We start from the raw sequence: 25,445 nt of genomic DNA, 5'->3' as shown, positions 1-25,445 counted from the left end.
TATCAATTATTTTCTCTAAGGATGGTTGGCTAGTGAGCTAATCTCTATTAGAAATATGCACATTGAATGTGGAATTATTGCGGATTGACTCACCACAACACAAATTTATAGAGTGAATATTCAAGAGTTAGTTATTTATTATACATTTTGTCCACAAGGCTTCATTACGTTTCAAATATAACTCGCAACAATATGTATGGACATTGACCACATTAATTTATCTACAAAGGTCCCCGTCTGTGATGTGTAGCACATGTATTTACAACACAAGTATAGAATCTTGATCCATAGAAACTAAGACACCCAAATGTACAGGTCAGTCTTGACAAGATATTATTTCTTGTGAGACATCGTTGTTTTGCGCTTTGGTGTCCACCGAAGATATTCCGGGTCGATGGGGTGCTTAGGTTCTTTAAATTGTCCATCTCTAATCAACTCATCGACTGTCTTTGAGGTGACGCAAATAACGTGCTGGCCTTTCCAATATTTTACCATATTCATCGACTGTAAAGTGGTTATAATATCAGAATTAGAGATGCTCGTCTCCTGTGCAAGCTCTTTGATGGACACCATACCTCGGCTGCCTCCCAGCAGTTTTAAGAGTACATATGACCAGTAACTTCGATAACTAAGCTTGCCAAGGTCTGACAAGGGTTTCTCAGGTGAGCCGAGCACTCCCTCCCGCTTCGATAGCTCATATGAGAATGCGATGAGAAGCTTGCCATATCCTTTACGCTGGTATGGAGGCAGCATCATAATGCATGCGAGATTGTTCCCTTCTGGAGATTCTTTCTCTTTGGAGAAATACCCGACAATATGTGCGCCCTGTCTGTCGACTTCAGTCAACACATAGAACATAAATGGCTCAACATCAAAGTACAAAGTTTTGTGATCGAGGAAAAGCTTTGCTAGCAAGCATAGATTTTGGCAATAGAGTTTATGCTCACTGCTATCAATCTCATATATAGACAAAGCCTCCTTTCGATAAATTTCATTACCAACTGGCTGTCTGTGTTTGCACTGTCCCTGGTGATATCGAAAAGTCTTCTCCAGTTGCATATACTTGAGGCAATACTCGCATATCCATAATTTAGCAACCTTACCATACTCCTCCGGATAGGGGGAGAAGTACCACGTGTCTATCTCATACTTGCCTATTTGAATTCGATCGATGTATTTCACCTTGGTGATAGCCTCATGCTCTTTTTCCAATTCGGCTGTTGTTGGATCCATCTCGGCATAGCTCTTCTGAATGTGGTTGATCTCATCATGCTTTCTCTTTTGGTTTCTGTAATGTTCAGATCACTCGGGTAAACTATACAAACAGTACCTCAAGTGTGTACAAGCTAACAGTAGTTTATACACTTGGAAAAATTTTATTTATCATCCCGCACTTAAGTCTTGTTTAATCGGATTAAAGCAGATTGCTAGATTTTAGCCAGATCTACAGTAGCTGATGCAGTTGGACCTTGTCTTTCAGTCGCCTTTAATATAAGGATGTTTCAGCTTATGACACAAGTTGACAAAATTTTGACTCGACCTCTGAAGTAAAATTCAATACCCTAGGACACTTATGTATTCGCGGCATCTAACTTTCGCGTTTTCGCGGTGTCATCCTCTCGCGAAAGTTTCATGTGCGAAACTAAACTACCATAACAAACGAGCGAAAAAGCGAAACTAAATAGCTTTGTTCATTGATACTGTAGAATGGAATTTTATAACGACATTTATTTTAACGTTTTTAACGACCAATATAGCATCGTTAAAATATAAACCAACAAAATAATTTGACTGTCAAAATTTATTACGTTATTATTTTGCAGTTAATTATGATTATTTTCCCATTAAGAATGATTTATAATGATAGGAATTTGATGTCAATGCACACGAATTAGTAGATTATCATTTGCTGGGGACATCAATCAATGCAGTGAGCACCGTGTGTTGAAAGAAAATAAGACACACGCACTGACACTCGCAGTACTACACAAGCAGCATGGCTCTGGAAAGGTTTGGATTCACCACTGACACCTCTTCAATAACTTGTAATTTTTTGAGATTTGTTTTGTTTTAAGTGATGTGACTGACGAGACGTTTTAAAATTAAAATAAGCAAAACATGACCGCAGTTAAAACGCTCAGAAAAAGACATCTTTTTCTTTTGAGCGTTTTAACAAAGATCAATTTTGCGGATTTTATTTTAAGTTCATTCGGAGGCTTTTACGTTTTCGATGGGACATGGCCAAGCGGGTGTTTGATAAAACTTAATCTTCTGCAAACCTTTATAAAAGTCGTTAACAAAAATATTTTGCCTCTGATGATGATAATAATGATGCCTAAGAACTACTAGAAGTTGATGTTTGTCTCTATGGCTTGGAATGAAGTGATATTCCACAGCGATAAAAACCGCGTCCATGGCCGTTGGGCAAATAACTTTTCGAATAAATGATGTTGAGGTCGAGTTATCTGAAGGAATTTATCATTGCGTTGGAACTGACCAAACAAATCCGTTTGAGTTGACCTTGTGTTTGAGATGAAATGTTACATTTTATCTGAGGGCGAGTTATCCGAGTTATACTGAACTTACCGTAAAAAATTCCCAAAAAGTTGGGGCGGCTCAGCCGGCCAGCTAGCTGCCCCAGTGAAAGCGGGCCTGTTGATAGTCCAAGAAACAAATGGCAGCAAGCGATCAAATTGCATTATCGACCTTGCCCACACCATTCTACCTGCGGTTCACAATTACAAACTAGTCGCAAATTGAAATTTTTTTTATCGGTGAACTGAACCTGAGGAATCTAATTATGTTTGTTCTACTGCATTTATTTTCACATCACTATATTTTCGCACTCATCAGAGCTGCGAAATTAAGTTGCTCCGAAATTTTACTCTGCGAGCTACTCACGAAACTAAATACTAGCGAAATATAAGTGTCCTAGGGTATGTGATGTTTTAAGTTTCTTAAAACACTGCAGGTTTGTAAATCTATTTGAAGCACACTATTTGATTCGACTCAAAGAAATTCAAACATTATCAGACAGCTCCTCATTCCATTCTTTTTGTAGTTTTAGAATGTTCATTCTGAAGAGACTGGTGTGAGTTGTAGTAGTGAAAAAAGGAAGAAAATATTTACCTTACAATTAAAACTAATGTTGTAAAAAAAAACATCAGGATGAATTTTAAACAATCTACATGTACATCTAGTAGTAAGTGACGAAAGTGAAGGTGATGAAGAAAGAAAGCCTATAGTGAATAGAAATGGAGAGGCTGGATAATGAAAAACAATGTAATAAATGTTAAACATTAAAATAAAAGAATATCACTCACTCGTATTTATTCGAAATGTACACAGTTTAAGGTAGACTAGCTCCATAGCTCTATCATTAACTCTACCTAATCACTGCCTGTCTCCTGTAGCGCCAAGCTTAATATTTTCTTATCAAAAAAGAAGCACCTAGGGTACTTCTTTGTTTGATAATTACTGTAGTAAGTTAGTTTCTTACATCTAATCATTTGGTCTAATGCCATATATTAGGTATTACCTAACAGTTTTCAAGCTGTGGAATGAATAAGGTGATATACAGCGCAATCTTATAAAAAGACAAACCCCATCATATGACGTTGTAAGCAAAAAAAATTCGGGATTAGATAAAACTTTGTACGTTGAGATTTGAGTGTATTGCCTAACTTTACCTAGCATACCTTCAATTCCTAATTTAAATAATGTTGCTCAAGATAAGATGAAAATTGATTTTCTGTTTAATTAGTGCAAATCGTTTTGATTAAAACAAGCTGATTTCATGAAGATCATCAATATATTTTTACCTCGTGATTTTCCGGTCTGTTTTGTCAATAAGGTCATCATAGGTAGAAATACTTTCCTTGCGACTTATTCTGGAAGCTTTACTGTCAAAATCGACTCGATCAGCTGACACCCATTCATCAAGCCGGCGGTCGAAACCCTCATAATGAACATAAAACTCCTCTTCGCCTAACTCCAATGTCCTTGTCTGTAACACCTGTGATCACGCATTAAATTCTGTGATTGCCTAAATGGTTTTAATCAAAAAGAAGCATAGTTTATAGGGACATGTAAATTTCCAAACATGACCAAGCACTAGACAGATTTTTACCAATTCCTCAAACAGCCAAACAGTTGAAGCGTTTTTTTAAACAGACACCCTGATCAGATGACATGTATTGTGGATCTTTAATTTTCAATTGAAATAAGCGCCATATCATATACAATATTGACCTAAACTCCTATGCAAAGAATGAATATATCTCAGCATGCCCACCGTGACTTCCAATTTTGAAAGTAAAAAGTAATTCAGCGTTGTCCACAGATGTTGTAAGTTACACAACAAAGTGTTTTTAGTTCGCAACTACAGTGAAAAACATTCCTATCAAACACTGGTGGTTTGTTATAGTCAGTTATTTATATATACAGTCAAACATGAATAACTCGAACTTCACGGGACCGAGCAAGTGTTCGAATTATCAGAGCGTTCAAGTTATCAGAGCACTGTCACAAGTCCATGTATTTACTTATTTATTAGTAGATACATGTACATATGCAAACTATAATATAAATCAAAAGCACAAATGGCTTGTTTCAAATTAAATGCTTCTAATGTAAAGTTTAAAACGTTTTTATCAAAAAGTATAGAGATTTTTCTATCACTTGAGATTGGTTTGTTGTTTGAGGTGATGTTATTGCCAGGACGTTTTTTTAGATTGACATTGGAAAAACTTGATCGTTGTTGAAATGCTCAAAAGAAAAGACATCTTTTTCTTTTGAGCGTTTTACCCACGATCAATTTTGCCAATTTTTCTTGAAGTTTATGCAACTTCAAGAAAAAGTTACCAAAGAAAAATCCCTTACTTTACCTGGGATTCGTTAAGAGCAACACTCCGAGGCAGTTCAATTAAAAGTTTTACGAGGTTTAACGGTACATTGTATATCACTCACGCTTTTTGAATAGATACTTATTGAATGTACACACGTATCCTGTGTTTAGGTCAAACGATGAATAGTTTTTTTAGCTAAGACAACGTATACGTTTAATAAAAACAATTTTTAAAACGTTTTAAACATTCAACATTCCGACGTTGATTCAACACGGAATCAACGTCGGAAAACTATTCGTCACGGGCTAGCCGGGTCACGCACTCAAGGATTTTCGCCAGGCACATACAAAACAACATGCTGTTTTTGTTTTGTATGTGCGGGGCGAAAATCCTTGCGCGCGTGACCCGGCAAGCCCGTGCTATTAATCGTATAGCAGTATAAATCAAATTTGACCAAACCTTTGGAAAAGTCGTTGACAAAATTATTTTGCCGATGGTGGTAATAACAACGCTTATGAATAACGAAAAGATGAGGTTTACCTCTATGGCTTTGAATAAAGTGATTTTCTAAAGCGATAACAACCGTTTCGGTAGCCGTTGGGCAAAAAAACAGTTCGAATTAACAGTGTTGAGTTCGAATTATCTATATCAATTTATCATTACGTGGGAACGGACCAAAGAAACCATTCGAATTAACCATGTGTTCGAGCTATCCGTGGACGAGTTATCCATGTTTGACTGTATCTACCATCGATTTCGGCTCATTACAATTGTCAGTACGTAAATTGGCTTATACTAACATTGTTGTTTTTCATGGTGACCACAAGTAATATCTAACATTCTAAACATTTGAACGTGGGCACTCTAAAGGGCAGCAAAGTCGCCTTCAATGCTGCAGTGCAATAATCTTATGAAAAAATCAGTGTGTAGATGCTGTTTGTTATAGACAAACAACTCTTCTTTCTTGATTTTTTAATTCAGTGTAAATACAATTGATGATTATCAGGAAACAGACTTTTTACAAGAAAGCACACTCATTGCACTGTCCAAGTAATTTTCTAGACAGAATAAGACGAGTGGTAAAATCAGGAGTATATGTGTTAGTAATAATAGCCAAAGCCAGTCAAGAGACTAAATATTCAGTTTGTCTCTGGTGCCTTATCTGATGCCTTTCTATGATAATTATGAGGATGAGACAATACGTCCTGTGAATAAAACAATGTCTTTAAAATGCCAATATTGATCATTTAAGGACTGCGATGAGCATGCTTTGACCGCAGTGATTATAACTAAGATACATTGTTATGTAAGTGTTTTCGAGATTATGTGGTCACGTGATCCGTTTTAGAGGTTCCCCAAATGGCTGACCAAAACACATGCTCCAGAATTGAACAGAGATCAAATATCAAATTTTTGGTAAACTAGAACGGTGTAAACCATATAAATGTCTCCAAATGGGCAAAAAAAACTTTTAGAAAAGGCAGGACACGTATTGATGGCAAAAGAGATCAGGTAGACTTATTGATGTGAGAATCTCTAACATGATTGAAGCAGTTGAGCTTGTTTAGTCTGAGGGAAAGATAACAGTGAAATATGGTCAAACAAAAATTTGGTGTGTCCATTGGTACAGCCACAAATTTTTTCAAAAAAACCTGGTTTACACTGAAGTCAGTTATAGCTGGATTCCCAAACAACTGCCCCAAGAGAATAGACAAAAAAGGATTGGGTCAGCAGAACCTTTATCGGTATGAAAGAGAAGGTGATGGATGAGTTCCTTAGGATTATTACTTGTGATGAGCCTAGACTTGGCACAATGAACCGGCATCCGAGCATAAAAAACAGTTCAAGTCACAATGGTCTACCATAAAGTCCTGTTCACCGTTTTTGGGACATGCAAGGGCCTATCACTATTTTCTATTGTAAAAAAGGCGCTACTGTAAACAGTAACACTTACTTTGAGCTCGTAAAGCAGGCTCAAATAAATGAAAAAAATAAACGTCAAGGTTTACAGTCAGTTGAGGTCATCTTTCACTAAGACAATGCAGGGTTCTATACAGCAGCCAAAACAATCAAAACAATCAACAAATAGAAAAAAACAAGAGCAATCTAAAGATTTATATGCTGAAGGCTGTTGTATGGAGATATGAGCAAAACCAAATACCAAAAGGGAGTAACGCCTAAACCACAAGAAATATAAATTCAGTCAACGAAACACCTAATACATCAAAAAATCCCCAGAAAAAAACAATTATTAGAAAAGCATCAAAACACAGATTAGAAACTTCCAAGTGGAAGTGATCCATCAGAAAAGATATGTCAACCAGAAACGCCAGAAACCTGCCAAAGGAAAGTAGAGGCAATGACACTTACACAGCTCTCCCAACTTCTACCAGACAAGACCAAAATCACAGCAGTTAGTCACCATTTCCAATCAGTATATTTCCATGATGCATTCAAAACAAGTCTACTCAAATACAAACCCTCTACAACATAAAAAAAGAACCTGAGAACCTATACATCTTCTCACAGGCTAACAGAGACACTAATAAATGAGAACAGCTCCAATGACTATGGGCTTTTCTCATCTGTCTGCTAAGGGTCTTTCAACTGCTAAGACTTTTTCTATTTCAACTGTTGAGCCTCTTTATCTATGGGCTGTCATAGTTCTTGTTTGATTATCGAGACTCATTGTAGTAAACCCAATTCATTGCCTTTATCGTGGGTCATCATGATTCACCTTGTATAAATGAAATCAGTTGCTGTTACATTGAGCAGTAGTTTAGCAGCATATTTCTAATATAGTGTAGTGCAATTAACTGGTAAACAAGGAAAAATACCTTGTGAAACTTAGCAGCATTGATTCATTCTGCGTATTTATCTTTAAATAAAATTTTTTTTATATATCTCAGGTGGAAACCAGAGATTCACACCTCTTGTATCAACATTTCAACATAAAAACATGCTTTTATTAATTTTGTATAAAATCAAGCATAAGAACCAGCAAATTCATTTATTGTCCAATAACTCTGTCAGACAATTCATCGAATCATGTAATCAATTTTGACTGCACTATTGACTGCACTCGGACGCAATACGTCATCTTATTACAATACATAATTTTCTGCAATTATATCAAGATTACAGATTCAATTGGGAATAGACCAAAAAGTTTTCACGGCTCAATAGTTTATGATTCAATAAACTAGTATTAACCAAACAATCAATTGAACTCCATCCCAAACTCCCTATGAGCCAGTACAGTGAAAACTCTGGACTAAGAAGCGAACTAAAAGTGTAAGAAGTGCAATCTACCTACCTATGAAGCGATCTCCAACCTAATTTACCAGACAAAAGAAAGAAAATACTAAAAGAGACAATTTAACCCTAACCAAAGATCCCAAATCAAAGGAGACTCAGACACTTGAAAAGCTGTAAAGACCAGGAGAGTCGCGCAGGAATTCATGTCAAGATAAGTGAAAGCCTAGATAGGATAAATAGTTAACAGCATTGCGTTGTATATAGAGTACACATTAGAGGAATAGTGAAAAAGTATTTTAAAATTTTGCGTCTTTTATGTAAGGGAGAGGTTACATAGATATATAATGTAGGTTTATCACATTTGTAAGTGGTTAAAACAACAGCAAACTGACTTCATTTTTATGATTACGGAATGCTCTTTGGATCAATTAGAATTTCATGCTTCCACAGATTTTACTAGACAAATAGCGCATAGGGCCTAATTGACTTTGCAGATTTTGCACACATGGGAGATCTCTGAAATGCATGATTCTCAATTCGTAAAAAACATAGACAGACTTGTTAGAGATAGAAGTCTAATCTTACAAAGTGTTGATCAATTGCTATCTAGACAAGCTGTAAAGGCAAAAGAGCCATCAGCTCAAACACATATAGAAAGCACTGAAGAATCACATGCACTAACGAGCAACGGTAGTGTTAGACAATCACGAGTTGAAGCAACGTATTTTGACAGAGAATTCACATAGTGCCAAGCCACCAAAAAATAGTGCTTTAAACACTTCACAGTGCAACTCACATTTTACTGCTCGCAGTTCTAGATCTCAAAAAGGGGGTCACAGCTCAAAGCTTCCGATCAAGTAGCTACCGATCAGGCTCAGTAAAATCTCGATCAAGTTCTAGCAAATCACGTAGTAGCGTATTCATATTAAAAATGGCTGAAATAGCTGAACAAGAAGTAGAACTCCAAGCTGAACTTGAAAGTGAAAAATTGGAACATGAGTTGCAACAAAAAAGAACAAAAATAGAACAGGCAAAAATTCAAGCAAAAATTACTGCAGTGAAAAGAATATAATCCTTCGACCCATTAATGAAGAGTAAGAGGAGACAAATTTGAGCCCAGTCTTTCTCAGACCTCCTACAAAACCTCCACTTAGTGTAAAATCACAAGTCAATTCCAATCCTGGTTTTCAAAGCTTAGTACCAAGCCAAAATGAAAACAGTCATGAAATAATATCCTCAAAATTGACAATGCCATGGTAAATTCTATCAAATCTGCTATGATCTTGTCTCGCTTGCCACCTCCAGAACCTTTTGTTTTACGGAAATCCTCAAGAGTATGCTGATTGGAAAATAGCTTTTGATACACTGATAGATCAAAGAAATGGTACAACAGTTAAAAAACTGCACTACTTGAAAAGGTATTTCAACGGGGCAGCAAAGGAAGCTGTTGATGGCTACTTCCTACTGCAACCACTAGAAGCCTACAATAAGGCAAAACAAACACTTAAGGACAGAATTGGAGATTCTTCGCTTATAGCAGATATTTTAGAGACAAAATAGATCAATGGCCTATAATAGCTTCTAAAGATGGTGTTGGACTTAGTTTTCCGACTTTCTAATCCAATGTCCAGCAGCTCTAGCTAGTGTGCCTGAACTTTCAATACTGAATGATAGTAGAGAAAACAGAAACATGGCAGCAAAGTTACCTGACTGGCTGTACAACTGGTATGTACAGCCACTAAGACCAAACAAAAGGACAAAGGCAAATATCCATCATTAGCTGATTGTTGTTCATTCATTGCTGAAGAAGCAGAAATAGCTTGCAATGCTATGCTGGCAAAAAACCCAGCAGATACAAATGACAAAACATTTGCAAAACTAGATAGAAAGGTCACTCTCAAGACCAACACAAAAGAAACTACACTGCCAGATAGCAATAAGCCTGTAGTTATTAGTACAGTACAGCAAATAACTTCCCTCTGTGAGTTTTGCAATGAACCAAGACAACATCTCACCACTGAGTGTCGTAATCTAGCTAAACAGTCACATGAAAAGAAACAAGAATTTGTCAAAACGAACTCACTGTGCTTTTCGTGCCTAGAAAAAACCAGCGCAACTCATAGATCAAAATATTTTAGAAATAAAGCAACATGCTTAAAATGTACCAAAGCACACCCAACATCATTGCAGATAGAATATCCGACTAGCTATAGTCCCAACATGACTTCCAGTTCAAAGTCCAATCAGGCTTTTAAAGATAAAAAGCACAATGATAGCCAAGTGTCTCAGAAACACCCAAAGCTTGAAGTAAATGAAGAGAAGCATGTCACTCACAATTTAGAAACTCCATCTGCAGTCAAAGCTGCACCAATGACAATACCTGTGTGGGTATCTAGCGCAAATGAACCAAACAAAGAAATGTTGTTTTATGTCTTATTTAATCTTCCTCCAGCTTATGAAAAAGATGAAATACCTGCTATTAGAGAGCATATTCCAACCAGAAAATCTGTCAATGCTATTTAAGCATTTAAGTCAGGTAAAAATGTCATAGGTGATGACACAGAACCATTTGCAATGAAAACAGAACTAGGCTGGGTAGTTATGGGAAACCTAACTCTAGCAACCAGATGAATGACATAAGCATATGTCATAAAGTAGTAACCAAAGAGATAACATTTCCTCCCAATGAAACCAGAAACATGGTAAACTTCTTGGTCAAGAAGGACACTTATAGCAACATAGAAACAGATACAAAAACAGAAATTCTTCAGGTCATGAGCACAGACTTAACTGACACCAAAGTCACAAAAACTGGGTTGTCAGTCAAAGATGAACAATTTTTTCAAATCATGAAAGAATGTACACATAGGGATTCACAAGGTTACTGTAGCAATGCCTCAACCACTAAAGAGCACACCAAGCTTTCGAAAGACTTTACCATCAGCAAAGCATCGCCTGAACATGCTGCTCAAAATTTTTTTCCAAAGATGAAGAATACAAAAAGCATTATGAAACATTCATGAACAAGGTCATAAAAAATGAGGAAGCTGAACAAGTTCCTCTAAAGCAGAGGTTCCCGACCTTTTTTGGCCTAGGTACCCCCTTGGGATACATATTGCAAAAAATGTACCCCTTTGGAAAACACAGTTCAATCAAGGGTATTATTGGTCCAACTTCATGAATATGACATGTGTGCATTATTGAAATGTGTCACTGAAACGGGTAAAGAAATGTGGTTTGGTATGAAATTGCTATTTATTAAAATAATGATAACTATGCAGCACAATTTTTATACATGGCAGTGTTTTGTTACTTTCCCACTTTATTTAGGCCAGTCTAATGGGAAGGATGTGCCTGCTTTGCATCAGTGATCTGTTTGATGTTCAGTTCAGTAACAGATAATGAAACTCTGAGGTCGTCATCAACATCAACATCTTCAAATCTATCATGTGCACCGAAACCATTGAGAAGGTCAATCAACTCTTCTTGCATGTCACTATCAATATCAGCTAGATTTAACTTAAATGGGTTTCTAGCCAACTTCAAATCTGTGTCATTCAAGTCAGGAAAATATTGTTGAAACTAGCAAACCAGCCAAGAGAGGTGGTCTGCAACCAGATCTTTCATGAATAAAATTGAATCATGTGAAGGCAATACTTCTGACAAGCTATCAAACATATCAAATGATCCAGCATTGACTTTCTCCACATCTCTAGTTTCATGATAAATGCTCTAAGCTCGTCGGTAAAATCAATTGTAGTGGTAGAGTTCCCTTGAAGAGACGCGTTGACCGTGTTTAATCTTAAGAAGATATCTCTCAGATATGCAGCTTTCCATTTCCATTCTGAGGTCCTTAACTTCTCACTGAATCTTGAAGCTTTCTCAGAAGTCGTGTAGCAAAGAAAGCTGCAATCTCATCAATCAGTCCCACAAATCGATTCAAGACATTGCCTTTAGAAAGCCATCTCACTTCTGTGTAGTTAAGGAGGTTTTCATGATCTGCATCGCAATCTTGACATTATTGATGGAACAACCTTGTGTTTAGGGCTGATGCTTGCCTAAGTTTGTCTGAATGGCAAAACTAGTTGGCTTTAAAATGATACCAACAATAGCTCTATAGCAGTGGTCTCAGCAAAGTTATTAATAATTAGAGCCAAACAAACCAAAAATTTATTAAGCTTATAACTTGTATTGTACCCCCTAGACTTCTAAAATGTACCCCTAGGGGTACTTGTACCCCAGGTTGGGAACCCCTGCTCTAAAGGAACTCAACAACCCACAAAGCTGGTACATTCCACATTTTGGAGGGTACCATCCAAAGAAACCCGATAAAATTTGGGTATTTTTTGATGGCAGCTCCAAGGTAGACAACTGTAGTTTCAATGACTATCTCCTACAAGGCCTTGATCATATCCATAGTCTGATAGGCAACCTGATGCGATTTCGCTAGGATTATGCTGCGATCATGTGCGACATCGAGGGCATTTTCCATCAGTTTCGGGTATCACCACCCTTTCAAAATTATCTGAGGTTCTTGTGGTTTGATGATCTAGAAAATATAGTTCTAAATCGTATGAAGGTCCATCTATTTTGAGGCCCGATCTTCACCTGCTTGTGCTACATATGGTCTTCGATATCTTGCTTATCAATATTGTAATGGAGAATCGGCCGCTAGAGAAACTGTCTCTTTTGTCAAAGATAATTTTCATATTGATGATGGACTGACTAGTGCCAGTACCACAAAAGAAGCCAAAATTCTCATCAATCACACAACAAAACTGTGTGAAAGTGGCAACATCCTCTTGCACAAATTTATGTTCAATGACAAAGAAGACTTCATGAAATCTATTCCTCAACAGAAACGAGCATCTAGCGTTGTGGACATTGACTTAGGGAAGGAAGCTCTTTCTACAGAGCGAGCCCTTGGATTTCAATGGGATGTTAAAAATGATTGTTTCCAATTTAAGGTTGGTGGGGTAGCTAGTGTAAATACCAGAAGAGGTATCCTATCCACTGTAGCTTCGCTTTACGATCATCGCTCATTGCTGCTTTTACTTTACAAGGAAAACTCGTTCTCAAATCATTTGTAAAACAAAGAAAGACTAGGATGATCCCATATGGCCCAACTCCAGAAAAGTCGGAAGATGTGAAAAGACAATATAGGTATGCTCCACACGGTTAAAATAAAATGGTGTGACAAACCTGAAGGATTTGATTCGGTCACAAAAGCGAAATTGCATCATTTCTCTGATGCCAGCTCATACGCTTAAGGTCAATGCTCCTACCTACGCTTTGTAAACGACAAGGGTAACATCCATGTTTCACTAGTAATAGCAAAAGCTAGAGTAGCCCCTGCGTCAGCAACCAGCATACCTCGTCTTGAACTGCAAGCTGCTTGTCTCTCAGCAGAAATAAGTCAGTTCATCCAGAAACAATTGCTATTCGATGATGTGCAACATTACTACTGGACAGATTCCAAAGTAGTTTTGGGGTACATAACGAACAGTGAATGACACTTTCATGTCTTTGTCTCGAATCGAGTTCAAAAATCCATGATGCCTTGTCTCCAAGCCAGTGGAATTATGTTTCCCTGCTAAAAATTCAGCAGACAATGCATCTAGAGGTTTAACTTCAAACAAGTTATGCGAGCCAACATGGTTCAGTTGGCAACACTTTTTGTGGCAGACTTAGCTGACATTTACACAAAACAAACTGACACATTTTCTGTCAATGATGATGATCCTGAAATTAAAACTAATGTTAGACATAACACTATCCAAAATAAAAGTGATATGTCATAATAGGTTGCAAAATTCTCCACATGAAGAAAAGCTGTCAAAGTGATAGCTAAGGTGCAATTGATTGCGCTTAGCATCAGAAGGCGCAAGCTTAATTCTATGTCAGCATTTAAAATTGCGGAGTGCCATTATTTCTATCTGTCAGCATGAGCATTTTGTTGAAAAAATCAAAAGCCTGAACAATCAGTCTGCAGTAACAAAGGTCAGTGCACTGTTCAGGCTAAATCCTTTCATAGACAAAGAGGGCTTACTTAGAGTAGGAGGTAGACTGGAACAATGCAACATGCAGAGCTTAGAAGAAAAGCACCCGCTACTTTTTCTAAAAACAAGTCATGTAACACAACTTCTCATAGGGCATCACCATGAGCTAACTGCCCATCAAGGCAAAAACACGACACTTGCTAAACTTAAGGCTGCAGGCTACTGGATTTTTGGCGCTAGCCGGCTTGTAGCTTCATACATATACTACTGTGTGAGTTGTCGCAGAACAAGAGGAAAATCTCATGTACAACAAATGGCACCTCTGCCAACAGCTAGAACTGATGAGTCAGCTCCATTTTCCTTCTGTGGTTGTGACTGCTTCGGGCCCTTTTTAGCCAAGAAAATTCGAAAGGAAGTCAAAAGATATGGACTTATATTCACATGCATGAGTTCAAGAGCCATTCATCTAGAGCTGTTAAATGACATGTCCACTGATTCTTTTATTAACGCTCTACAGTCCTTTATAGCCATAAGAGGACCAGTAGGACAAATCAGGGGCTACCTAGGTACAAATTTTGTAGGCGCTATGTCAGAATTAACAAAGGAATAGTAAAAGCAACTACCTAACCAGTTCATGAATATCGAGTTCGTATTCCACTATCCACATACATCTCACATGGGTGGAGTTTGGGAGACAAATTCCCAAGTGTTTTGAAGGGTTTGCTCTTTAAGCATGGTGGGAGGTTTGATAGTGTAACAGTGCGTATTATTCTTTATGAGGTAATGGTAATAGTGAATTCTCAACCTCATGGTCCCGTCATAGACGAACAGGTCCCTTTGAGCCCAAGTTTACTTTTAACCATGAAATCTGATGTTGTTTTACTCCCACTTGGTCAATTTTCTGAACCTGATGTCTACTCCCAAAAACGTGGAAGCAAGTTCAGTATACGAGGTCTGATCCAAAAGTTCCCGGAATGGAGTTGTATACTCGTGCATATTCACACGATGGAAAAACCCATTGCAGGGTTAGCTGGGAAACACCTCTGGAGTGTTGTCACAAAATTTCAGGTTGCTATGACAATGCGTTCTCATGTGAGCTAACGACATGTCAAGGTCTGTTTGGTGCTTCCGTCTTTGTTTAAAAAAAATTTACCGTCATGTCTAATAAACCAGAACAGCGCATTTTGCATTAAAGTTTGTGTGAAATTAGGAAAAACAAGGATATTATGACCTTTAAAATAAAGTTTTGATCATTCCTGAAAGCTTCCTTAAAATCGTTGCAAGCGTGCATCCTGAGCTCGTTTTGGTCATCAGTTAGCAAGCTTGGCACGAACTTTGCTGCGACTCGTTTAATTTGTTAAAAAATTGTTTAAATTGTCAGTTAAAACTTTTTGAACAGTTCCAAAACTAAGTCCAGTCTCTCAAGATATCTCTAATGGTTAAAAGTCAATCTGGCATGATTAGTGACCTCACACTGTCATGTTACGAGCAGGTTCTTGCCGACGCTGGTCTGCCAGACCTCGCGTCATCTTCAGTGCTGTCTCTACCTTCACAAAAACGTTTGTACCACTCAAAAATTTGTGTTTCCTTTAGACCAGCATCTTCAAAAGCAATAGTTAACATTTCAACTGTCTGAGTACTTGTTTTCCCTAATTTTGGACAAAACTTAAAGCAAATACGCTGTTCCGATTGATTAGGCATGACGATAAATTTGTTAAAAAAAAGACAGAAGCACCGGACAGACCTTGACATATCGTTAGCTCACATGAGAACGCATTGTCATAGCAACCTGAAATTTTGTGACAACACTCCAGAGGTGTTTCTCAGCCAACCCTGCAATGGGTTTTTCCATCGTGTGAATATGCACGAGTATACAACTCCATTCCGGGAACTTTTGGATCAGACCTCGTATTGCTAATGAGTTTTAGCAGCAGTGGCGTACTGACTATTTAGGCACACTGCAACAGATGCAAAAATGGAAATACAAAAAATCTTAATGTAGGAGACATTGTAATAGTAAATGACAGTGATGTTGTTAGAAACGAGTGGAAACTAACCAAAGCAGTTCGATGTCACAAGTCTAAAGATGATTTAGCTAGATCTGCTAGGTTGCTGATTGCTAATCCTGACTACCGTAACGACGTGAACAAACCACAACACCCAGATTGACCAATAGCAAAGATTGTGGTTCTGGTTGAGCATACAAATTAGTGAAAAATAGAGTGAAATTATTAAATTTTAGGTGGGAGTGTAATAAACCCAATTCATTGCCTCTATCGTGGGCCATCATGATTCACCTTGTATAAATGAAATCATTTGCTGTTGCATTGACCACAGTAGTTTAGCAGCATATTTCTAATATAGTGTAGTGCAATTAACCGGTAAACAAGGAAAAATCCCTTGTGAAACTTAGCAGCATTGATTCATTCTGTGTATTTAACTTTAAATAGTACTATATATAGATCTCAGGTGGAAACCAGAGATTCATACCTCTTGTCTTTTTGTTAATTCTGTATAAAACCAAGCGTGAAAACCAGCAAATTCATTTATTGTCCAGTAACTCTGTCAGACAACTTACCAAATCATGTAGTCAGTTTTGACTGCACTATTGACTATTTGCGTACATTGTGACTTCAATCATTTTCTTCTGCAAGTAATAATCTGCAGAAGAAGATGCGTAAGTCTGCTTCAAATATAACCTTCTGCAATTATATCAAGATTACGGACTCAATTGGAAATAGGCCAAGGAGTTTTCACTGTTCAATGGTTAATGATTCAATAAACTGTTATTAACCATACGATCAGTTGGACTCCATCCTAAACTCCCTATGAGCAAGTACACTCAGATGTACGGGACTGAGCGAAAAAACATGGATAACCGTTGAATAAGGGTGTTCATTGGCTATTTTTAACTTTTTGTTATTAGTAATATTATTTTAAAATTTTGTAAGTTGTGTACTTTAAACATAGGACTTATAGAAATAAAAAAATATTTTACTGATAAATAGTGGTATTGCTTACTGTTGTATTATTGTATTTTTATGTTAACATCCGGGTTTGATAGCATTGTTTTACTTAGGAACATTATTGTTGTTGCGATACACTTGGGCAAAGTGCACAATAAAAGTTTAATCGTATCTCCACAAAATGTCTTCCAAGAATTGTCCACTTTCTTCCTTTGATATCTAGCTAACACAACACTTTTAATAGCTCAACACCTTCACTTCACCTAGGAATGGCTAAATAACTATGCAAGTATACTACATTGTTGAAAGAACTTGATGAGCGTCTACGTTCATTTCTGTGTAAAGGCGCTGAGTGGTATTGGGGCTATTTACAGGAAAAGGCATTTCAAGACATAAATAATGAGCTGTCAAAATCAGTAGAGCTGGCTGCATACAACCCTGCTTATAAGACAATATTGCAGAGATGCTAACAGAATATTTACAAGATGCTAACAGAAATTTGTGGGTGTGGCACTGCTTCAGGTACAGCCAGATGAACACCTTAAATTGGTTAGTGCTGGTTCTCGTTCTCTACCAGAAACAGAGAAAAGATATGGGGTTAGTGAACTCGAAGCATTTGGAGTCGTCTGGACATGTGAGAAGTTTAGGAATTACACAGTAGGCCTCACAGTGACCATTCAAACAGATCATAAAACTCTCGTGCCTCTGCTAAAGACATCGAGCTCGATAAATTTCCAGTCTGAGCCCAACGATTTAGAATGCATTTGATGTGTTTTTCATATCATGTTGAACTCCTTTCTGGAAATTTCAACACAGTAGCAGATGCCTTATCTAGATCAAGTTTGTCATCAAGTACAGTGGTGTGCATAAACTTGGAATCACATTGTTTTGTTCACTCTATATCGAATGGATTTTCCATTTGCTTTCTATTTTCCCGCCAATTATGATGCCATGCCAGATATTATATATTAATCTGATCAGCAGAAGATGTGCTTTCAAACAATCCATTGATTGATTTAACACAATCATTTCTGAGTGATTTATATTAATCCTATTAAACAGATTAGCAATTTTATTTGCTCAGAAAGTTGGTAAACAGCATGCCTCGACGGTGTCAGATGGTGATCAAGAACAAGGGCTGGCCAATAAAATACTAATGTTCAGCTCAAGACACCTTACCAGTCCTTCTGAAAACCAACAATAACCCAACGGCCCTTTTCAGGGCCACCAATTTGTATAAAAGAGTTTGTTTGTATCCTATTTTATCAATTTTCACTAACAACATTCATAGCCTGCAACAAGTCTGCCTTTCGGTAGATCCACCCCCAGCGATAAAAATCTGAGAATATTTTTGAATATTTGGCATCATCTTGTTCTTCAGAATTTTCCCTTTCAAATGATAGATATATCGATGGGGTTGAGGCACTTAACTCCAAAGAATTTCTTAGACAACAGCATATAAACATACATATTTGAAGATTTAACTGGTGATTCCAAGTTTATGCACACCACTGTAAGTCAGAATCAGACGTTGTAGCTGAAGTAGAGCTTTATACAGTTGAAGCTCTTAACTCTTTTGCTTCTAATATCAGACTAGGTCAACTGAGAGAGTTACAACTGGTAGATGAAGTCATCTCCCGAGTTATCCCTTATATGAAAGAATCGTGGCCTACGTATCTGAATTCAGATAAATCTATCCTACGTCCATACTTTGAGAGTCGTTCTCAACTTTCACTCGTACAAGGACTGCTTGTTTTTGAGGACCGCATAGTTATACCCATGTTTGCGCGTATTGAAGTGCTTACGCAAATTCACAAAGGCCACTTAGGTATCACTAAATGTAGGGACTGAGCATGGTAATGTGTATGATGGGCTGGTATGAGTCGCAGATAGCTGAGATGGTACGTAATTGTGGCACATGCCGCATACACAGCAACGTCATTAAAGAGCTCGTCCTTTGATCGGAATTTCAAAGTAGACCGTGAGGAGTGTGTTGGAACTGATTTATTCTATTTCAAGAGCCAATGGTATTTACTCTTGGGTGACTACCATTTCAGATTGGTCGAAGTTGCTTTACTTGCTGAAAGCAATAGCGCAAAGGTAATTGAAAGGAAGCATGAAAAGAATATTTGCACGTCAGGGGATTCCTGAAGTGATCGTATCAGGTAACAGGCCACAATGTGCTTCAGAGGAGTTCAGGAGGTTTGCTCAGAGTTAATGCATCACGCACATCACCAGTTCACCCAAACATGCTCCTGCAAATGGTGCTGCAGAAGGTGCAGTACGAACAGTAAAAAGACTGCTGCAGAAGGAACCAGACCCCCTACTTAGCTCTGCTAGCTTACAGCTCGTCGCCACTGAAGAATGGCTATGCTCCGTCAGAGCTGTCGATGAGTCATAAGTTACCAGAAAACCTAATACAGTTGAGCTTAAAAAGAAGGAACAAAGACAGCTTCAAGCTAGTAGATCTAGCTATAACAATCACCACCGTGCTACTGAGATGCCTCCACTGTCGTCTGGTGATGACGTTTTTATTATAGACTTGAAAAGAAATAGAAAAGTACTACGTTCAATACCAGAGACACGGAGATCGTATATTCTCCACGACAATCGTGGCAATGAGTTGAGACCCAATCGCTTGAACATTGTTAGTAGCCCCAAAAAAACTCTTCAATCTCCAGCTGCTCCCTTTAGTGTCAACACTGAAAAACCTGCTAGGACTCTAAAATAACGATGATCAGATCCAGATGAGTCGTGAAGCCGCCGCAGAAACTTGACATTTAATTGGTATAGCTCTATCTTGACTGCTCGCAGTATCCTGTGGGTTTTGCGATCCATACTGTGAGTAGATTGATTTGTCAATTTTCCCAGATATTAGCAAGTTGAGATTTTACCTCATATCGTAACGCCATAAGCTTGTCTCATGTGCTTTGGATAATTGTAGGGGAGAGCGGGGTAGGTTGGACCCCTGGGGCAGGTTGGACTTTGTAAATTTTGAGCAATATGTGCATTTTCAGAGTTATCTTTCCACATTATATGTAGGTCAAGGTCAATTCATCACTTCCTGTCAATGACTGAACAAGACATGTGCAATTGTAAGTAAATAAGTTTCAAATCTATATTTTCTGCCTAAAAAGTAACTATAAGAAATAAAAACTTTTAGCAATTTATTCTAGATTGAATTGTTATTTTGCCCCCAAACTCTGTTTGAGGGATGTTTACCATGTATTCAGCAAAATTCAGATAAAATTTTACAGCTAAACAATATTGAATTAAAAAAAAATACAATCTTGCTAGCAAAGGTCAGAAGGGGCAGGTTGGCCTTTTGAGAAAGGGGCAAGTTGGCCTGTAGGCCAACCTGCCCCTTCAACAATGTTATAATGGAAAATGATAATAATCTTTGCCTGTTTGACTCCTACTTCAGTTTAGTGACAATTAGTACAATTAATATATGCATACTAATACCATTGTAGGCAACCATGGTTAGGAATTATAAACGCAAGACAGAGAGAGGGGCCAGCAAAGAGAACATTGATGCTGCGCTCAAGTTTTGGAGTGAAGGGGCTACTTTAGACCAAACAGTAGATACTTATAAAATTTCAGCTACCACGCTTAAAAGACATCGAAAGAATGCTGGTGAGGGCTATGTCCGTTGTAAAACAGTGAAGATGGTGTTTAGCGAAGCCATGGAACAAACATTAGCTACACATCTTAAAGACCTAGACTCGCGATTCCATGGCTTAACACCTGTTAAGTGTCGTGAGTTAGCATATGAATATGCTATCAACAACAGAACCGAAGTAAAAGTACCTGAGAGCTGGCACACAAATAAGTCAGCTGGCAAAGATTGGCTTGCTGCTTTTATGAAGAGACACAAGTTATCAATAAGAACACCAGAGGCCACTTCGTTAGCCAGACAGTCAGCATTTAATAGGCCAGCAGTTAACCTGTTCTTCGACAAGCTCAAAGAAGTAACTGCTAGGTAAGCAAAATGTAACAAATTATTATGAGCCTACAGCATATAATTAGTTTTTAGCCGCGGCAAGTTCATCAATACTAAATACTCACATTATAATACTGCAGGCCAGCTATAGATCTTGTAGACTTCTACTACAAATTATAAGTAGCCTAACATTTAGTGAATTAAATTATGATGTTTCTGGTTTTCAAATAAGAACTATTTGTTTCAGATTCCAAATATTACCACAGAATATCTACAACCTAGACGAGACTGGTGTGACCACGGTTCAGAACCCTGGAAAAGTGATAAGTGTGATGGGAAAAAAGCAAGTAGGAGCTACTGCATCTCAGGAGCGTGGTGAACTGGTTACAATGTGTTGTGCTGTAAACGCTATCGGTAATTCTCTACCACCGTTCTACATTTTCCCAAGGGTGAATATGAAACAACACTTTCTAAATGGGGCTCCTGCAAGTGCAAAGGGAGTGGCTTGTAAAACTGGGTATATGAACAGCGATATATTTACAAATGAATACTTACCATTCTTCATTAGTCATGCAAAGCCATGCAGCAGCGAACCAACTCTGCTAATTCTTGACAATCACAGTTCACACATATCTCTTCAGTCAATCGAATTATGCAAAGAGAAGCATATCATCTTATTAACTCTCCCTCCTCACACTTCCCACAGACTTCAGCCCCTAGATCGTAGTGTATATGGTCCTCTGAAGCGTTACCTTAACTCAACTATGGATGAATGGCAGCGAAGTAATCCTGGGCGTGCTATAACCATATATGAAATGGCACAGCTATCAGGTGTAGCTTTTACAAAGAGTGTCACAAATGCTAACATTATAGCTGGGTTTCGCGCAACAGGCATATATCCCTACAATGCAGACATATTCGATGACAGTGAGTTTCTCCCTGCTGATGTGACCGACCAACCAGATCCTGAAAGACATCAACCACAACCGGATGCAGAGCCACAACCGGATGCTAGACATCAACCAGATAATGAGCCACAGTCTGATCCAGAGCCACATGTAGAGCCACAGGCTTCTACATCTACTCATCCCTCACCTTCTTCCAGTAATACACATGTAGGTGAACCAATACCATCAACATCTGCACAAACACCAATAGAGCAGAGGCGAGTATCAACCTCGCATATAACTCCAGAGCAGCTTATGCCATTGCCTAAAGCTGGCATTCGCCAAAAAAAGAACACCAAAAGAAGGAAAGTAGCATCTGCTATTCTAACTGATACACCGGAAAAAAACAGAATTGCAGAGCATGCTGCAGCAAAAGTATCCAAACAACCTGCAAAGAGGAGAAAAACGGCACCCATTCCTGAATCCTCAGATGACGATGATATCTTGCCAATAGCATTAACGGACTCGGAGTCTGGAGAAGATCCGTTCGATCCTGAACAGCAACAGGAAGATCTGGGGGAAATTACCAAAGGCTGCTATGTGCTAGTAAAATATCCTGCTGGCAGGAAGACAATATTTTATGCCGGGTCTGTATTAGATGTTAAAGAGGATGACAGATTTGAAGTTAACTTTCTACACAAGGTCAGCAGCAGTAGACAATGTGCCTTTCAGTATCCAGATAAGGAGGACCGTGACTGCATACCTAAAGATGATATTGTGTTAAATTTGGGCGACCCAGTATCTACAGGGGGAACTTTAAGAGCAATAAGACGCATCATGTTCAACGTAGATTTGAGCAAGTTCTATGACGATCTGAGATGACTTGATTATTAGATACCAATTTTGAGTAAAATTTTATTTCTCTGTATTGGATACAAAGATTGAGCAAGATTTTATGTATTTCTGTTTTAAAAGCACTTCTTTGCTGGGACTTTTTCTGGTTCTGGTACCAACTTTATGGTATAGAACATTTTATTTCACTGTTTTAATAATTCTGTCTTCTACCATAATTCAACTTTATCTTATTCACCTTGGCTGTGTTAAATAAAACTTTCATATCACATCTTATTTTGCGCATAATGAGCTTAATAATGGATAGTCCAACCTGCCCCACTGTGGGGTCCAACCTACCCCGCATGCGGGGCAGGTTGGACTTTTGAACTTGTTGTGCAAGAGCAAGAATAACTCTTTCAAAAAAATTCCCAGAAATTTAACAAAGGACCACAGTGGTGTCAACAAGTGAATGTAGTGTCACACAAAATTCCATGAAAATGTGATAAAAAACACAGCAGCAATAGCAAGAAACCTAAAAAGGGGTCCAACCTACCCCGCTCTCCCCTATTACTGCTTACTTTGTTCTTGCATAATTGTTGTTGTTCCCTTAATGCAACTCTTGGGTAGAGCTGCTAGTTTTCATTTTTGTCTGTAGCTCAGGCGCCTTGGTATTGTTCATGAAAGATAAAAAGGGGGGGGTTGTTGTATTATTGTATTTTTTATGTTAACATCTGGTTTGATAGGATTGCTTTTACTTAGGGACATTATTGTTGTTGTGGTACACTTGGGCTAAGCGTGCAATAAAAGTTTAATCGTATCTCTACAAAACTTCTTCCAAGAATTCTTCACTTTCTTCATTTGATATCTAGCTAACACAATGCTTATAATAGCTTAATACCTTCACTTCACTAATCTCAAACCAATAATAATCAACTTAGTTCATACAACCAAAGTAAAAGCGCACAATCTAAACACAGTCGGAATAGAATAAAATGACAAAGCAAATCCAACACTGATGTATGTGTAGATGTAGATTAATTGCGTATAACATAATTATTTCCTAACCATACATAAGGCATTCAAAAGCTGGCATCTCTATGGCAAAAGTGTGGGTCAATGCATGGAGATGATGTGGACTGATACAAATAACCAATTATACATACCCATAATTATTCCTTGTTTCTGTATGCGTAGTCATTATATGTGTAGCCATTATCTAATCATATGTTTGGGCGGGGCCTGTTTTTCATTACAAACTCTTATGTACCTAGCTATTCTCTTTAACCTGGTTGAACTTGCCAAGACCCGCCCTCTAAGATATAAATACCTGCTGCCTGTATGGATATGTTCATTCTTGTGCACAATACAAGACATACTGTAACCTTCACTGGATCTTTCTATGAACATCAACTAGCTCCACTTCACCTGCATTGCACCAGCAAACACATTTTACTAGCACACATATTGCACCAGCACACATATTGCACCAGCACACATATTGCACCAGCACACAGATTGCCCCAGCAACGCAGTGCACCAGCAACGCAGTGCACCAGCAACGCAGTGCACCAGCAACGCAGTGCACCAGCAACGCAGTGCACCAGCAACGCAGTGCACCAGCAACGCAGTGCACCAGCAACGCAGTGCACCAGCAACGCAGTGCACCAGCAACGCAGTGCACCAGCAACGCAGTGCACCAGCAACGCAGTGCACCAGCAACGCAGTGCACCAGCAACGCAGTGCACCAGCAACGCAGTGCACCAGCAACGCAGTGCACCAGCAACGCAGTGCACCAGCAACGCAGTGCACCAGCAACGCAGTGCACCAGCAACGCAGTGCACCAGCAAGCATCATCTCCAATAAGCAACTAGGAAGACAATCTCTCAGATTGCACCAGCATCTCAGATTGTACAAGTATCACAGTGCACCAGCAGAACAGTTGCATCTCCTTGGGCATTTCCATTTGTCAGGACCCAGAAGAAGTGGTATTTTTCCCTTACCAAAGCAGCAAGTTAGGAGTGGCGATCCCTTTAAAACAGGTCAGAAATCAGACAACCCCTTTTAGCCTACTAACTAAAAACCACTTCAGAAATTATGTTGAAAAATTCAAGATGGAAGCTTTTACTAATAATTTCCACTGACTGCATTGTGTATTATTTTGCTAGCTCACTCATACCTGCCAACTCTCACGCATTGAGCGTGAGACTCACGCAATCACCCCAAAGAAAAAATGAAAATGCGTGAGAAATGCGTGAGATTTTTGCCCCAATTTCCACAATTTTATATATACTATCATTGATACATCAATTGCCCCAAAACCAAATCTCACGCATTGCCCCACTCTTGGGTTGGCAGGTCTGAGCTCACTGTATTGATACGCATCAGTTGAAAAACTCGCAGTGCTTGTTCATTAAATAACTCGTGAGCGTACACGAAAACTAAACTGATTAATGATATCTACCTCGGCCGGGTACCACAGGTCATCAATTCGAAGGACGTGATACTTTCCACCAATAAAGGAATTAACAGGCGCCTCGTTTTCACGCACGCTCTCTTCTAATTTTTCACTGGCTTCTACCATTCTTTCTCCAGGTGTTACAACCGAAACTCGAGATTTGTCGTTCTCCGACATGTTGTAAAAGCGAATTGATACGTTTCGCGGATAGAAATTCTTTGTCAATATTTTTGAACGAGAGATCAATGTTGTTGTC

The 25,445-nt window shown here is 38.4% G+C and overlaps 2 protein-coding genes across 2 annotated transcripts; one reads left to right on the top strand and one right to left on the bottom strand.

Moving 5' to 3' along the window:
* Window positions 1-119: 119 nt before the first annotated feature.
* Window positions 120-25,359, bottom strand: LOC137385486 (histone acetyltransferase KAT8-like). The gene is made up of 3 exons (XM_068071956.1): window positions 25,196-25,359; window positions 3,822-4,015; window positions 120-1,288 (listed from the first exon to the last, which is right to left on the bottom strand). Exons 1-3 carry the CDS (start codon window positions 25,313-25,315, stop codon window positions 334-336), a joined length of 1,269 nt encoding a protein of 422 aa, XP_067928057.1. The 5' UTR covers window positions 25,316-25,359; the 3' UTR covers window positions 120-333.
* Window positions 20,534-22,782, top strand: LOC137385385 (uncharacterized). The gene is made up of 2 exons (XM_068071835.1): window positions 20,534-21,052; window positions 21,261-22,782. Exons 1-2 carry the CDS (start codon window positions 20,550-20,552, stop codon window positions 22,780-22,782), a joined length of 2,025 nt encoding a protein of 674 aa, XP_067927936.1. The 5' UTR covers window positions 20,534-20,549.
* Window positions 25,360-25,445: the final 86 nt, after the last annotated feature.

Source organism: Watersipora subatra, chromosome 1, assembly GCF_963576615.1.
Source record: "Watersipora subatra chromosome 1, tzWatSuba1.1, whole genome shotgun sequence".
NCBI lineage: Eukaryota > Metazoa > Bryozoa > Gymnolaemata > Cheilostomatida > Watersiporidae > Watersipora > Watersipora subatra.
Note: the sequence above shows the minus strand (reverse complement) of the source record. Positions and strands in the feature narration are given on the sequence as shown.